This window comes from Procambarus clarkii, chromosome 48 (genome assembly GCF_040958095.1).
Source record: "Procambarus clarkii isolate CNS0578487 chromosome 48, FALCON_Pclarkii_2.0, whole genome shotgun sequence".
Taxonomy (NCBI): domain Eukaryota; kingdom Metazoa; phylum Arthropoda; class Malacostraca; order Decapoda; family Cambaridae; genus Procambarus; species Procambarus clarkii.
The window spans coordinates 34,950,755-34,964,817 of NC_091197.1; the positions used below are offsets into that span (position 1 = coordinate 34,950,755).

Below are 14,063 nucleotides of genomic sequence, written 5' to 3' on the forward strand. Positions count from 1 at the left end.
AGGGGTGGTGAGTGACAGGGAGGTAGGGGTGGTGAGTGACAGTGAGGCAGGGGAGGTGAGTGACAGTGAGGCAGGGGTGGTGAGTGACAGTGAGGCAGGGGTGGTGAGTAACAGTGAGGCAGGGGTGGTGAGTGACAGTGAGGCAGGGGTGGTGAGTGACAGTGAGGCAGGGGTGGTGAGTGATAGTGAGGCATGGGTGGTGAGTGACAGTGAGACAGGGGTGGTGAGTGACAGTGAGGCAGGGGTGGTGAGTGACAGTGAGGCAGGGGAAGTGACAGTGAGGCAGGGGTGGTGAGTGACAGGGAGGCAGGGATGGTGAGTGACAGTGAGACAGGGGTGGTGAGTGACAGTGAGGCAGGGGTGGTGAGTGACAGTGAGGCAGGGGAGGTGAGTGACAGTGAGGCAGGGGTGGTGAGTGACAGTGAGGCCGGGGAGGTGAGTGACAGTGGCAGGGGAGGTGAGTGACAGTGAGGCAGGGGAGGTGAGTGACAGTGAGGCAGGGGAGGTTAGTGACGGTGAGGCAGGGGAGGTGAGTGACTCTGAGGCAGGGGAGGTGAGTGACAGTGAGGCAGGGATGGTGAGTGACAGTGAGGCAGGGGAGGTGAGTGACAGTGCGGCAGGGGTGGTGAGTGACAGTGAGGCAGGGGAGGTGAGTGACAGTGCGGCAGGGGTGGTGAGTGACAGTGAGGCAGGGAGGTGAGTGACAGTGCGGCAGGGGTGGTGAGCGACAGTGAGGCAGGGGAGGTGAGTGACAGTGAGGCAGGAGTAGTGAGTGACAGTGAGGCAGGGGAGGTGAGTGACAGTGGGGCAGGGGTGGTGAGTGACAGTGAGGCAGGGGTGGTGAGTGACAATAGGCAGGGATGGTGAGTGACAGTGAGACAGGGGTGGTGAGTGACAGTGAGGCAGGGGTGGTGAGTGACAGTGAGGCAGGGGAGGTGAGTGACAGTGAGGCAGGGGTGGTGAGTGACAGTGAGGCAGGGGAGGTGAGTGACAGTGAGGCAGGGGAGGTGAGTGACAGTGAGGCAGGGGAGGTGAGTGACAGTGAGGCAGGGGAGGTGAGTGACAGTGAGGCCCGTGAGGTGAGTGACAGTGAGGCAGGGGAGGTGAGTGACAGTGAGGCAGGGGAGGTGAGTGACAGTGAGGCAGGGGAGGTTAGTGACAGTGAGGCAGGGGAGGTGAGTGACAGTGAGGCAGGGGAGGTGAGTGACAGTGAGGCAGGGATGGTGAGTGACAGTAAGGCAGGGGAGGTGAGTGACAGTGCGGCAGGGGTGGTGAGTGACAGTGAGGCAGGGGTGGTGAGTGACAGTGAGGCATGGGAGGTGAGTGACAGTGAGGCAGGGGTGGTGAGTGACAGTGAGGTAGGGGAGGTGACAGTGAGGCAGGGGTGGTGAGTGACAGTGAGGCAGGGGTGGTGAGTGACAGTGAGGCAGGGGTGGTTAGTGACAATGAGGCAGGGGTGGTGAGTGACAGTGAGGCAGGGGTGGTGAGTGACAGTGAGGCAGGGGTGGTGAGTGACAGTGAGGAAGGGGTGGTGAGTGACAGTGAGGCAGGGGAAGTGACAGTGAGGCAGGGGAGGTGACAGTGAGGCAGGGGTGGTGAGTGACAGTGAGGCCGGGGTGGTGAGTAACAGTGAGGCAGGGGTGGTGAGTGACAGTGAGGCAGGGGTGGTGAGTGACAGTGAGGCAGGGGTGGTGAGTGACAGTGAGGCATGGGTGGTGAGTGCCAGTGAGACAGGGGTGGTGAGTGACAGTGAGGCAGGGGTGGTGAGTGACAGTGAGGCAGGGGAGGTGAGTGACAGTGAGGCAGGGGTGGTGAGTGACAGTGAGGCAGGGGAGGTGAGTGACAGTGAGGCAGGGGAGGTGAGTGACAGTGAGGCAGGGGAGGTGAGTGACAGTGAGGCAGGGGAGGTGAGTGACAGTGAGGCAGGGGAGGTGAGTGACAGTGAGGCAGGGGAGGTGAGTGACAGTGAGGCAAAGGAGGTTAGTGACAGTGAGGCAGGGGAGGTGAGTGACTCTGAGGCAGGGGAGGTGAGTGACAGTGAGGCAGGGATGGTGAGTGACAGTGAGGCAGGGGAGGTGAGTGACAGTGCGGCAGGGGTGGTGAGTGACAGTGAGGCAGAGGAGGTGAGTGACAGTGAGGCAGGGGTGGTGAGTGACAGTGAGGCATGGGAGGTGAGTGACAGTGAGGCAGGGGTGGTGAGTGACAGTGAGGCAGGGGTGGTGAGTGACAGTGAGGCAGGGGTGGTGAGTGACAGTGAGGCAGGGGAGGAGACAGTGAGGCAGGGGAGGTGACAGTGAGGCAGGGGAGGTGACAGTGAGGCAGGGGAGGTGACAGTGAGGCAGGGTGGTGAGTGACAGTGAGGCAGGGGAGGTGAGTGACAGTGAGGCAGGGGTGGTGAGTGACAGTAAGGTAGGGGAGGTGAGTGACAGTGAGGCAGGGGAGGTGAGTGACAGTGAGGCAGGGGAGGTGAGTGACAGTGAGGCATGGGAGGTGAGTGACAGTGAGGCCGGGGAGGTGAGTGACAGTGAGGCAGGGGAGGTGAGTGACAGTGAGGCAGGGGAGGTGAGTGACAGTGAGGCAGGGGAGGTTAGTGACAGTGAGGCAGGGGAGGTGAGTGACTCTGAGGCAGGGGAGGTGAGTGACAGTGAGGCAGGGATGGTGAGTGACAGTGAGGCAGGGGAGGTGAGTGACAGTGCGGCAGGGGTGGTGAGTGACAGTGAGGCAGGGGAGGTGAGTGACAGTGAGGCAGGGGTGGTGAGTGACAGTGAGGCAAGGGAGGTGAGTGACAGTGAGGCAGGGGTGGTGAGTGACAGTGAGGCAGGGGTGGTGAGTGACAATGAGGCAGGGGTGGTGAGTGACAGTGAGGCAGGGGAGGTGACAGTGAGGCAGGGGATGTGACAGTGAGGCAGGGGAGGTGACAGTGAGGCAGGGGAGGTGACAGTGAGGCAGGGGTGGTGAGTGACAGTGAGGCAGGGGAGGTGAGTGACAGTGAGGCAAGGGTGGTGAGTGACAGTGAGGCAGGGGAGGTGAGTGACAGTGAGGCTGGGAAGGTGAGTGACAGTGAGGCAGGGGAGGTGAGTGACAGTGAGGCAGGGGAGGTGAGTGACTGTGAGGCTGGGGTGGTGAGTGACAGTGAGGCAGGGGTGGTGAGTGACAGTGTGGCAGGGGTGGTGAGTGACAATGAGGCAGGGGAGGTGAGTGACAGTGAGGTAGGGGAGGTGAGTGACAGTGAGGCAGGGGAGGTGAGTGACAGTGAGGCTGGGGTGGTGAGTGACAGTGAGGCAGGAGAGGTGAGTGACAGTGAGGCAGGGGAGGTGAGTGACAATGAGGCAGGGGAGATGAGTGACAGTGATGCAGGGGAGGTGAGTGACAGTGAGGCAGGGGGGAGGTGAGTGACAGTGAGGCTGGGGTTGTGAGTGACAGTGAGGCAGGGGTGGTGAGTGACAGTGAGGCAGGGGTGGTGAGTGACAGTGAGGCAGGTGTGGTGAGTGACAGTGAGGCAGGGGTGATGAGTGGCAGTGAGGCAGCGGTGGGGAGTGACAATGATGCAGAGGTGGTGAGTGACAGTGAGGCAGGGGGGGGAGGTGACAGTGAGGCAGGGGTGGTGAGTGACAGTAAGGCAGGGGTGGTGAGTGACAGTGAGGCAGGGGTGGTGAGTGACAGTGAGGCAGGGGTGGGGAGTGACAATGAGGCAGGGGAGGTGAGTGACAGTGAGGCAGGGGAGGTGAGTGACAGTGAGGCAAGGGAGGTGAGTGACAATGAGGCAGGGGAGGTGAGTGACAGTGAGGCAGGGGAGGGGGGGTGACAGTGAGGCAGGGGAGGTGAGTGACAGATAGGCATGGGTGGTGAGTGACAGTGAGGCAGGGGTGGTGAGTGACAGTGAGGCAGGGGTGGTGAGTGACAGTGAGGCAGGGGGGGTGACAGTGAGGCAGGGGTGGTGAGTGACAGTGAGGCAGGGGGGGTGACAGTGAGGCAGCGGTGGTGAGTGAGTGAGGCAGGGGGGGTGACAGTGAGGCAGGGGTGGTGAGTGACAGTGAGGCAGGGGTGGTGAGTGACAGTGAGGCAGGGGTCGTGAGTGACAGGTAGGCAGGGGTGGTGAGTGACAGTGAGGCAGGGGAGGTGAGTGACAGTGAGGCAGGGGAGGTGAGTGACAGTGAGGCAGGGGAGGTGAGTGACAGTGTGGCAGGGGTGGTGAATGACAGTGAGACAGGGGTGGTGAGTGACAGTGAGGCAGGGGAGGTTAGTGACAGTGAGGCAGGGGAGGTGAGTGACAGTGAGGCAGGGGGGAGGTGAGTGACAGTGAGGCAGGGGAGGTGAGTGACAGTGAGGCAGGGGAGGTGAGTGACAGTGAGGCAGGGGAGGTGAGTGACAGTGTGGCAGGGGTGGTGAATGACAGTGAGACAGGGGTGGTGAGTGACAGTGAGGCAGGGGAGGTTAGTGACAGTGAGGCAGGGGAGGTGAGTGACAGTGAGTCAGGGGTGGTGAGTGACAGTGAGGCAGGGGAGGTGAGTGACAGTGAGGCGGGGGGAGGTGACAGTGAGGCAGGGGAAGTGAGTGACAGTGAGGCAGGGGTGGTGAGTGACAGTGAGGCAGGGGTGGCGAGTGAGAGTGAGGCAGGGGAAGTGAGTGACAGTGAGGCAGGGGGGAGGTGAGTGACAGTGAGGCAGGGGTGGTGAGTGACAGTGAGGCAGGGGGGGGGGTGACAGTGAGGCAGGGGAGGTGAGTGGCTGTGAGGCAGGGGTGGTGAATGACAGTGAGGCAGGTGAGGTGAGTGACAGTGAGGCAGGGGAGGTGAGTGACAGTGAGGCAGGGGAGGTGAGTGACAGTGAGGCAGAGGGGGGTGACAGTGAGGCAGGGGAGGTGCGTGACAGTGAGTCAGGGGTGGTGAGTGACAGTGAGGCAGGGAAGGTGAGTGACAGTGAGGCGGGGGGAGGTGACAGTGAGGCAGGGGAAGTGAGTGACAGTGAGGCAGGGGTGGTGAGTGACAGTGAGGCAGGGGTGGCGAGTGACAGTGAGGCAGGGGTGGTGAGTGACAGTGAGGCAGGGGAGGTGAGTGACAGTGAGGCAGGGGAGGTGAGTGACAGTGAGGCAGGGGTGGTGAGTGACAGTGAGGCAGGGGTGGTGAGTGACAGTGAGGCAGTGGAGGTGAGTGACAGTGAGGCAGGGGAGGTGAGTGACAGTGAGGCAGGGGTGGTGAGTGACAGTGAGGCAGGGGTGGTGAGTGACAGTGAGGCAGGGGTGGTGAGTGACAGTGAGGCAGTGGAGGTGAGTGACAGTGAGGCAGGGGAGGTGAGTGACAGTGAGGCAGGGGTGGTGAGTGACAGTGAGGCTGGGGTGGTGAGTGACAGTGAGGCAGGGCAGGTGAGTGACAGTGAGGTAGGGGAGGTGAGTGACAGTGAGGCAGGGGAGGTGAGTGACAGTGAGGCAGGGGTGGTGAGTGACAGTGAGGCAGGGGTGGTGAGTGACAGTGAGGCAGGGGAGGTGAGTGACAGTGAGGCAGGGGAGGTGAGTGACAGTGAGGCAGGGGAGGTGAGTGACAGTGAGGCAGGGGTGGTGAGTGACAGTGAGGCAGGGGAGGTGAGTGACAGTGAGGCAGGGGTGGTGAGTGACAGTGAGGCAGGGGTGGTGAGTGACAGTGAGGCAGGGGAGGTGAGTGACAGTGAGGCAGGGGAGGTGAGTGACAGTGAGGCAGGGGTGGTGAGTGACAGTGAGGCAGGGGAGGTGAGTGAGAGTGAGGCAGGGATGGTGAGTGACAGTGAGGCAGGGGAGGTGAGTGACAGTGAGGCAGGGGAGGTGAGTGACAGTGAGGCAGGGCAGGACTTACCTGGTTGTTTGGTCGACACTTTACACCGGGCCTTATTGCAGCGATAGAGACCCGCACATGCGCAGTCGGAGTCAATGCGGCAGTGTAGGCGCCTCACCTCGCCACAGCTTCTCTGTAACAACACAACCACACTGTTAGTCGCTCTGCCACACCTGTGTCCCTCCGGTGACGTGCGGCCACCACGCCATATAGTATGGACCTATAGTACATAAATATTGTAGGCATTTCGTTCCCAGCCAGCCTGTGTTCGTCCCATACCCCACACCATTCCCCCTGCAAATTTGAATATCTACGAGTTGCCGCCAATTTTTGGGCGACAGACAAAGACACAGACATGCTCTCATCCAGGTACACGTACTGTCACATAAGCGACCATACGAGTCACAAATACTCATACTCTGCCCAAGTAAAGCAGAAACAAGCAACACTTAGTGGGTCAGCCAGAGGCTTAGGGCCCGCCCAGTGGGCCAGCCAGAGGCTTAGGGCCCGCCCACTGGGCCAGCCAGAGGCTTAGGGCCCGCCCACTGGGCCAGCCAGAGGCTTAGGGCCCGCCCACTGGGCCAGCCAGAGGCTTAGGGCCCGCCCACTGGGCCAGCCAGAGGCTTAGGGCCCGCCCACTGGGCCAGCCAGAGGCTTAGGGCCCGCCCACTGGGCCAGCCAGAGGCTTAGGGCCCGCCCACTGGGCCAGCCAGAGGCTTAGGGCCCGCCCACTGGGCCAGCCAGAGGCTTAGGGCCCGCCCACTGGGCCAGCCAGAGGCATAGGGCCCGCCCACTGGGCCAGCCAGAGGCTTAGGGCCCGCCCACTGGGCCAGCCAGAGGCTTAGGGCCCGCCCACTGGGCCAGCCAGAGGCTTAAGGCCCGCCCAGTGGGCCAGCCAGAGGCTTAGGGCCCGCCCAGTGGGCCAGCCAGAGGCTTAGGGCCCGCCCAGTGGGCCAGCCAGAGGCTTAAGGCCCGCCCAGTGGGCCAGCCAGAGGCTTAGGGCCCGCCCAGTGGGCCAGCCAGAGGCTTAGGGCCCGCCCAGTGGGCCAGCCAGAGGCTTAGGGCCCGCCCAGTGGGCCAGCCAGAGGCTTAGGGCCCGCCCAGTGGGCCAGCCAGAAACTTAGGGCCCGCCTAATGGACCAGACAGAGGCTTAGGGCCTGCCCATTGGGCCAGCCAGAGGCTTAGGGCCCGCCCAGTGGGCCAGCCAGAGGCTTAGGGCCCGCCCAGTGGGTCAGCCCGAGGCTTAGGGCCCGCCCAGTGGGCCAGCCAGAGGCTTAGGGCCCGCCCAGTGGGCCAGCCAGAGGCTTAGGGCCCGCCCACTGGGCCAGCCAGAAACTTAGGGCCCGCCCACTGGGCCAGCCAGAAACTTAGGGCCCGCCCACTGGGCCAGCCAGAAACTTAGGGCCCGCCCACTGGGCCAGCCAGAAACTTAGGGCCCGCCCACTGGGCCAGCCAGAAACTTAGGGCCCGCCCACTGGGCCAGCCAGAAACTTAGGGCCCGCCCACTGGGCCAGCCAGAAACTTAGGGCCCGCCCAGTGGGCCAGCCCGAGGCTTAGGGCCCGCGCAGGAATATCCCTGCAAAAAAAAAAAAAAAGTTTCACTGACGACTGGTGTTCGAACCACAACGCTGTAAATGCTTCACCCACGAACTACAAATACAAACAGTCGCCAACAGAACCTAAACACCTAACCTAACCTATGCCTATATATGCACAATATACTAAGATATTATAATATTAATTTATATTTGAGAAAATTCCGGTTTTGTATGAACAACATGTAAAAATTTATGAATAAGTCTGTGGGGTCGACCGCTGGATGGAATGGACTTGAGTCGAGGACGGGTTGTGGGTCCTACACTTCACTGGCTATAGTCCTGCTTTGACTACAGCCAGTTAGGGACCACCATACACCAGACAGGACCACCATACACCAGACAGGACCACCATACACAGGACGGGACCACCATACACAGGACGGGACCACCATACACCAGACGGGACCACCATACACCAGACGGGACCACCGTACACCAGACGGGACCACCATACACCAGACAGGACCACCATACACCAGACGGGACCACCATACACCAGACAGGACCACCATACACCAGACGGGACCACCATACACCAGACAGGACCACCATACACAAGACGGGACCACCATACACAAGACGGGACCACCATACACAGGACGGGACCACCATACACCAGACGGGACCACCATACACCAGACAGGACCACCATACACCAGACGGGACCACCATACACCAGACGGGACCACCATACACCAGACGGGACCACCATACACCAGACAGGACCACCATACACAGGACGGGACCACCATACACCAGACAGGACCACCATACACCAGACAGGACCACCATACACCAGACAGGACCACCATACACAGGACGGGACCACCATACACAAGACGGGACCACCATACACCAGACGGGACCACCATACACCAGACGGGACCACCATACACCAGACAGGACCACCATACACCAGACGGGACCACCATACACCAGACAGGACCACCATACACCAGACGGGACCACCATACACCAGACGGGACCACCATACACCAGACAGGACCACCATACACCAGACAGGACCACCATACACCAGACAGGACCACCAGACAGGACCACCATACACAGGACGGGACCACCATACACCAGACGGGACCACCATACACCAGACAGGACCACCATACACAGGACGGGACCACCATACACCAGACAGGACCACCATACACCAGACAGGACCACCATACACCAGACAGGACCACCATACACCAGACGGGACCACCATACACCAGACAGGACCACCATACACCAGACAGGACCACCATACACCAGACAGGACCACCATACACCAGACGGGACCACCATACACCAGACAGGACCACCATACACCAGACAGGACCACAATACACCAGACGGGACCACCATACACCAGACGGGACCACCATACACCAGACAGGACCACCATACACCAGACGGGACCATCATACACCAGACGGGACCACCATACACCAGACAGGACCACCATACACCAGACAGGGCCACCGTACACCAGACGGGACCACCATACACCAGACAGGACCACCATACACCAGACAGGACCACCATACACCAGACAGGACCACCATACACCAGACAGGACCACCATACACCAGACAGGACCACCATACACCAGACGGGACCACCATACACCAGACGGGACCACCATACACCAGACAGGACCACCATACACCAGACGGGACCACCATACACCAGACAGGACCACCATACACCAGACAGGACCACCATACACCAGACAGGACCACCAGACAGGACCACCATACACCAGACGGGACCACCATACACCAGACAGGACCACCATACACCAGACAGGACCACCATACACCAGACGGGACCACCATACACCAGACAGGACCACCACCATACACCAGACAGGACTGTACCTCAGGGTACAGTCCTTGCACCGCTGCTTTTCCTTATTCTCATATCAGATATAGACAAAAATACAAGTCACAGCTTCGTATCATCCTTTGCAGATGACACAAAAATCAGTATGAAAATTACCTCGGCTGAGGACATTGAAAAACTTCAAGCTGATATTAATAAAGTTTTCGACTGGGCATCAGAAAATAACATGATGTTTAACAGTGATAATTCCAGGTACTCAGGTACGGTAAAAATGAGGACCTTAAACATAATACAGAGTACAAAACACAATCAAATGTACCCATAGTAGGAAAACAGCATGTAAAGGATTTGGGAATAATAATGTCTGACGACCTAACGTTTAAGGAGCATAACCAAGCAAATATTGCGACAGCCAGAAAAATGATAGGATGGATTACGAGAACTTTCAAATCCAGGGATCCCATCACAATGGTTGTACTCTTCAAGTCACTTGTGTTGTCCCGTCTTGAGTACTGCTCAGTACTCACTTCCCCCTTCAGAGCAGGAGAGATTGCTGAAATAGAGGGAATACAGAGAACATATACGGCACGCATAGACGCAATAAAGCACCTAAATTATTGGGATCGTCTCAAAGCCCTCCAAATGTACTCACTAGAAAGAAGACGAGAGAGATATCAAATAATATACACCTGGAAGATACTGGAGGGCCAAGTACCAAATCTACACAGTAAAATAATAACGTACTGGAGTGAACGACATGGAAGAAAATGTAGAATAGAACCAATGAAGAGCAGAGGTGCCATAGGCACAATCAGAGAACACTGTATAAACATCAGAGGTCCGCGGTTGTTCAACGTCCTCCCAGCAAGCATAAGAAATATTGCCGGAACAACCGTGGACATCTTCAAGAGGAAACTAGATTTATTCCTCCAAGGAGTGCCGGACCAACCGGGCTGTGGTGGGTATGTGGGCCTGCGGGCCGCTCCAAGCAACAGCCTGGTGGACCAAACTCTCACAAGTCAAGCCTGGCCTCGGGCCGGGCTTGGGGAGTAGAAGAACTCCCAGAACCCCATCAACCAGGTATCAACCAGGTAACCATACACCAGACGGGAACACCATACACCAGACGGGACCACCATACACCAGACAGGACCACCATACACCAGACAGGACCACCATACACCAGACGGGACCACCATACACCAGACGGGACCACCATGCACCAGACAGGACCACAATACACCAGACGGGACCACCATACACCAGACAGGACCACCATACACCAGACAGGACCACCATACACCAGACAGGACCACCATACACCAGACGGGACCATCATACACCAGACGAGACCATCATACACCAGACGGGACCATCATACACCAGACGGGACCACCATACACCAGACAGGACCACCATACACCAGACAGGACCACCATACACCAGACGGGACCATCATACACCAGACGGGACCATCATACACCAGACGGGACCATCATACACCAGACGGGACCACCATACACCAGACGGGACCATCATACACCAGACGGGACCATCATACACCAGACGGGACCACCATACACCAGACGGGACCACCATACACCAGACGGGACCATCATACACCAGACGGGACCACCATACACCAGACGGGACCATCATACACCAGACGGGACCATCATACACCAGACGGGACCATCATACACCAGACGGGACCACCATACACCAGACGGGACCACCATACACCAGACGGGACCATCATACACCAGACGGGACCACCATACACCAGACGGGACCATCATACACCAGACGGGACCATCATACACCAGACGGGACCACCATACACCAGACGGGACCATCATACACCAGACGGGACCATCATACACCAGACGGGACCACCATACACCAGACGGGACCATCATACACCAGACGGGACCATCATACACCAGACGGGACCACCATACACCAGACGGGACCACCATACACCAGACGGGACCATCATACACCAGACGGGACCACCATACACCAGTCGGGACCATCATACACCAGACGGGACCATCATACACCAGACGGGACCATCATACACCAGACGGGACCATCATACATCAGACGGGACCACCATACACCAGACGGGACCATCATACACCAGACGGGACCATCATACACCAGACGGGACCACCATACACCAGACGGGACCATCATACACCAGACGGGACCATCATACACCAGACGGGACCACCATACACCAGACGGGACCACCATACACCAGACGGGACCATCATACACCAGACGGGACCACCATACACCAGTCGGGACCATCATACACCAGACGGGACCATCATACACCAGACGGGACCATCATACACCAGACGGGACCATCATACACCAGACGGGACCACCATACACCAGACGGGACCATCATACACCAGACGGGACCATCATACACCAGACGGGACCACCATACACCAGACGGGACCATCATACACCAGACGGGACCATCATACACCAGACGGGACCACCATACACCAGACGGGACCATCATACACCAGACGGGACCATCATACACCAGACGGGACCACCATACACCAGACGGGACCATCATACACCAGACGGGACCATCATACACCAGACGGGACCATCATACACCAGACGGGACCATCATACACCAGACGGGACCACCATACACCAGACGGGACCATCATACACCAGACGGGACCATCATACACCAGACGGGACCACCATACACCAGACGGGACCATCATACACCAGACGGGACCATCATACACCAGACGGGACCACCATACACCAGACGGGACCATCATACACCAGACGGGACCACCATACACCAGACGGGACCATCATACACCAGACGGGACCACCATACACCAGACGGGACCATCATACACCAGACGGGACCATCATACACCAGACGGGACCATCATACACCAGACGGGACCACCATACACCAGACGGGACCATCATACACCAGACGGGACCACCATACACCAGACGGGACCACCATACACCAGACGGGACCATCATACACCAGACGGGACCATCATACACCAGACGGGACCACCATACACCAGACGGGACCATCATACACCAGACGGGACCATCATACACCAGACGGGACCATCATACACCAGACGGGACCATCATACACCAGACGGGACCACCATACACCAGACGGGACCACCATACACCAGACGGGACCATCATACACCAGACGGGACCATCATACACCAGACGGGACCATCATACACCAGACGGGACCACCATACACCAGACGGGACCACCATACACCAGACGGGACCACCATACACCAGACGGGACCATCATACACCAGACGGGACCATCATACACCAGACGGGACCACCATACACCAGACGGGACCACCATACACCAGACGGGACCACCATACACCAGACGGGACCATCATACACCAGACGGGACCACCATACACCAGACGGGACCACCATACACCAGACGGGACCATCATACACCAGACGGGACCACCATACACCAGACGGGACCATCATACACCAGACGGGACCATCATACACCAGACGGGACCACCATACACCAGACGGGACCATCATACACCAGACGGGACCATCATACACCAGACGGGACCACCATACACCAGACGGGACCACCATACACCAGACGGGACCACCATACACCAGACGGGACCATCATACACCAGACGGGACCACCATACACCAGACAGGACCATCATACACCAGACGGGACCACCATACACCAGACGGGACCACCATACACCAGACGGGACCATCATACACCAGACGGGACCATCATACACCAGACGGGACCACCATACACCAGACGGGACCACCATACACCAGACGGGACCATCATACACCAGACGGGACCACCATACACCAGACGGGACCACCATACACCAGACGGGACCATCATACACCAGACGGGACCACCATACACCAGACGGGACCACCATACGGGACCATCATACACCAGACGGGACCATCATACACCAGACGGGACCACCATACACCAGACGGGACCACCATACACCAGACGGGACCATCATACACCAGACGGGACCACCATACACCAGACGGGACCACCATACACCAGACGGGACCATCATACACCAGACGGGACCACCATACACCAGACGGGACCACCATACGGGACCATCATACACCAGACGGGACCATCATACACCAGACGGGACCACCATACACCAGACGGGACCATCATACACCAGACGGGACCACCATACACCAGACGGGACCACCATACGGGACCATCATACACCAGACGGGACCATCATACACCAGACGGGACCACCATACACCAGACGGGACCACCATACACCAGACGGGACCATCATACACCAGACGGGACCACCATGTCTGGACCCATGACCACCGGGTCCTGTCTGGTGTTTGTTTGTTTGTTTGTTTTTCACTGCCCTCGTACTCCGCCTCTTCATCCACCTCACCAGTTACAGTTTCATCATCATTATAGATTTTATATGAATATAAGTTGTTAGACAAACTGTATGTTCTTAATTTCTGTAAATGGTTCAACACTGCTATCTGCGCTCAATTTTTCCACTGACAGTTTTCCTTGTCACAATATTGTGCTTCACTATAAACTTGCAACCTAACACCCACCACTTGCTTGGAAATCCTGTATTCCAAGGGTGGTTGCAAACCTGCTTGTAGCATTTTTTATTTCTGCACCGCAAATTGTTACATGAGCCGTGCAGTGCTGTGTACGTGTACCCAACCTCATCCAACTGTACATTGTATAAAAGCTTCAAAGT

General features: G+C 58.2%; 1 protein-coding gene across 2 annotated transcripts in view; it reads right to left on the reverse strand.

Annotated features, from left to right (window-relative positions):
- Positions 1 to 14,063, reverse strand: part of LOC123764833 (uncharacterized) — a 238,433-nt gene that overhangs the window by 15,466 nt on the left and 208,904 nt on the right. For both annotated transcript variants that reach the window (XM_069302694.1, XM_045753025.2), the window contains exon 3: positions 5,825 to 5,936. In XM_069302694.1, the coding sequence (XP_069158795.1) occupies positions 5,825 to 5,936 (112 nt within the window). The remainder of the gene's footprint in view (positions 1 to 5,824; positions 5,937 to 14,063) is intronic.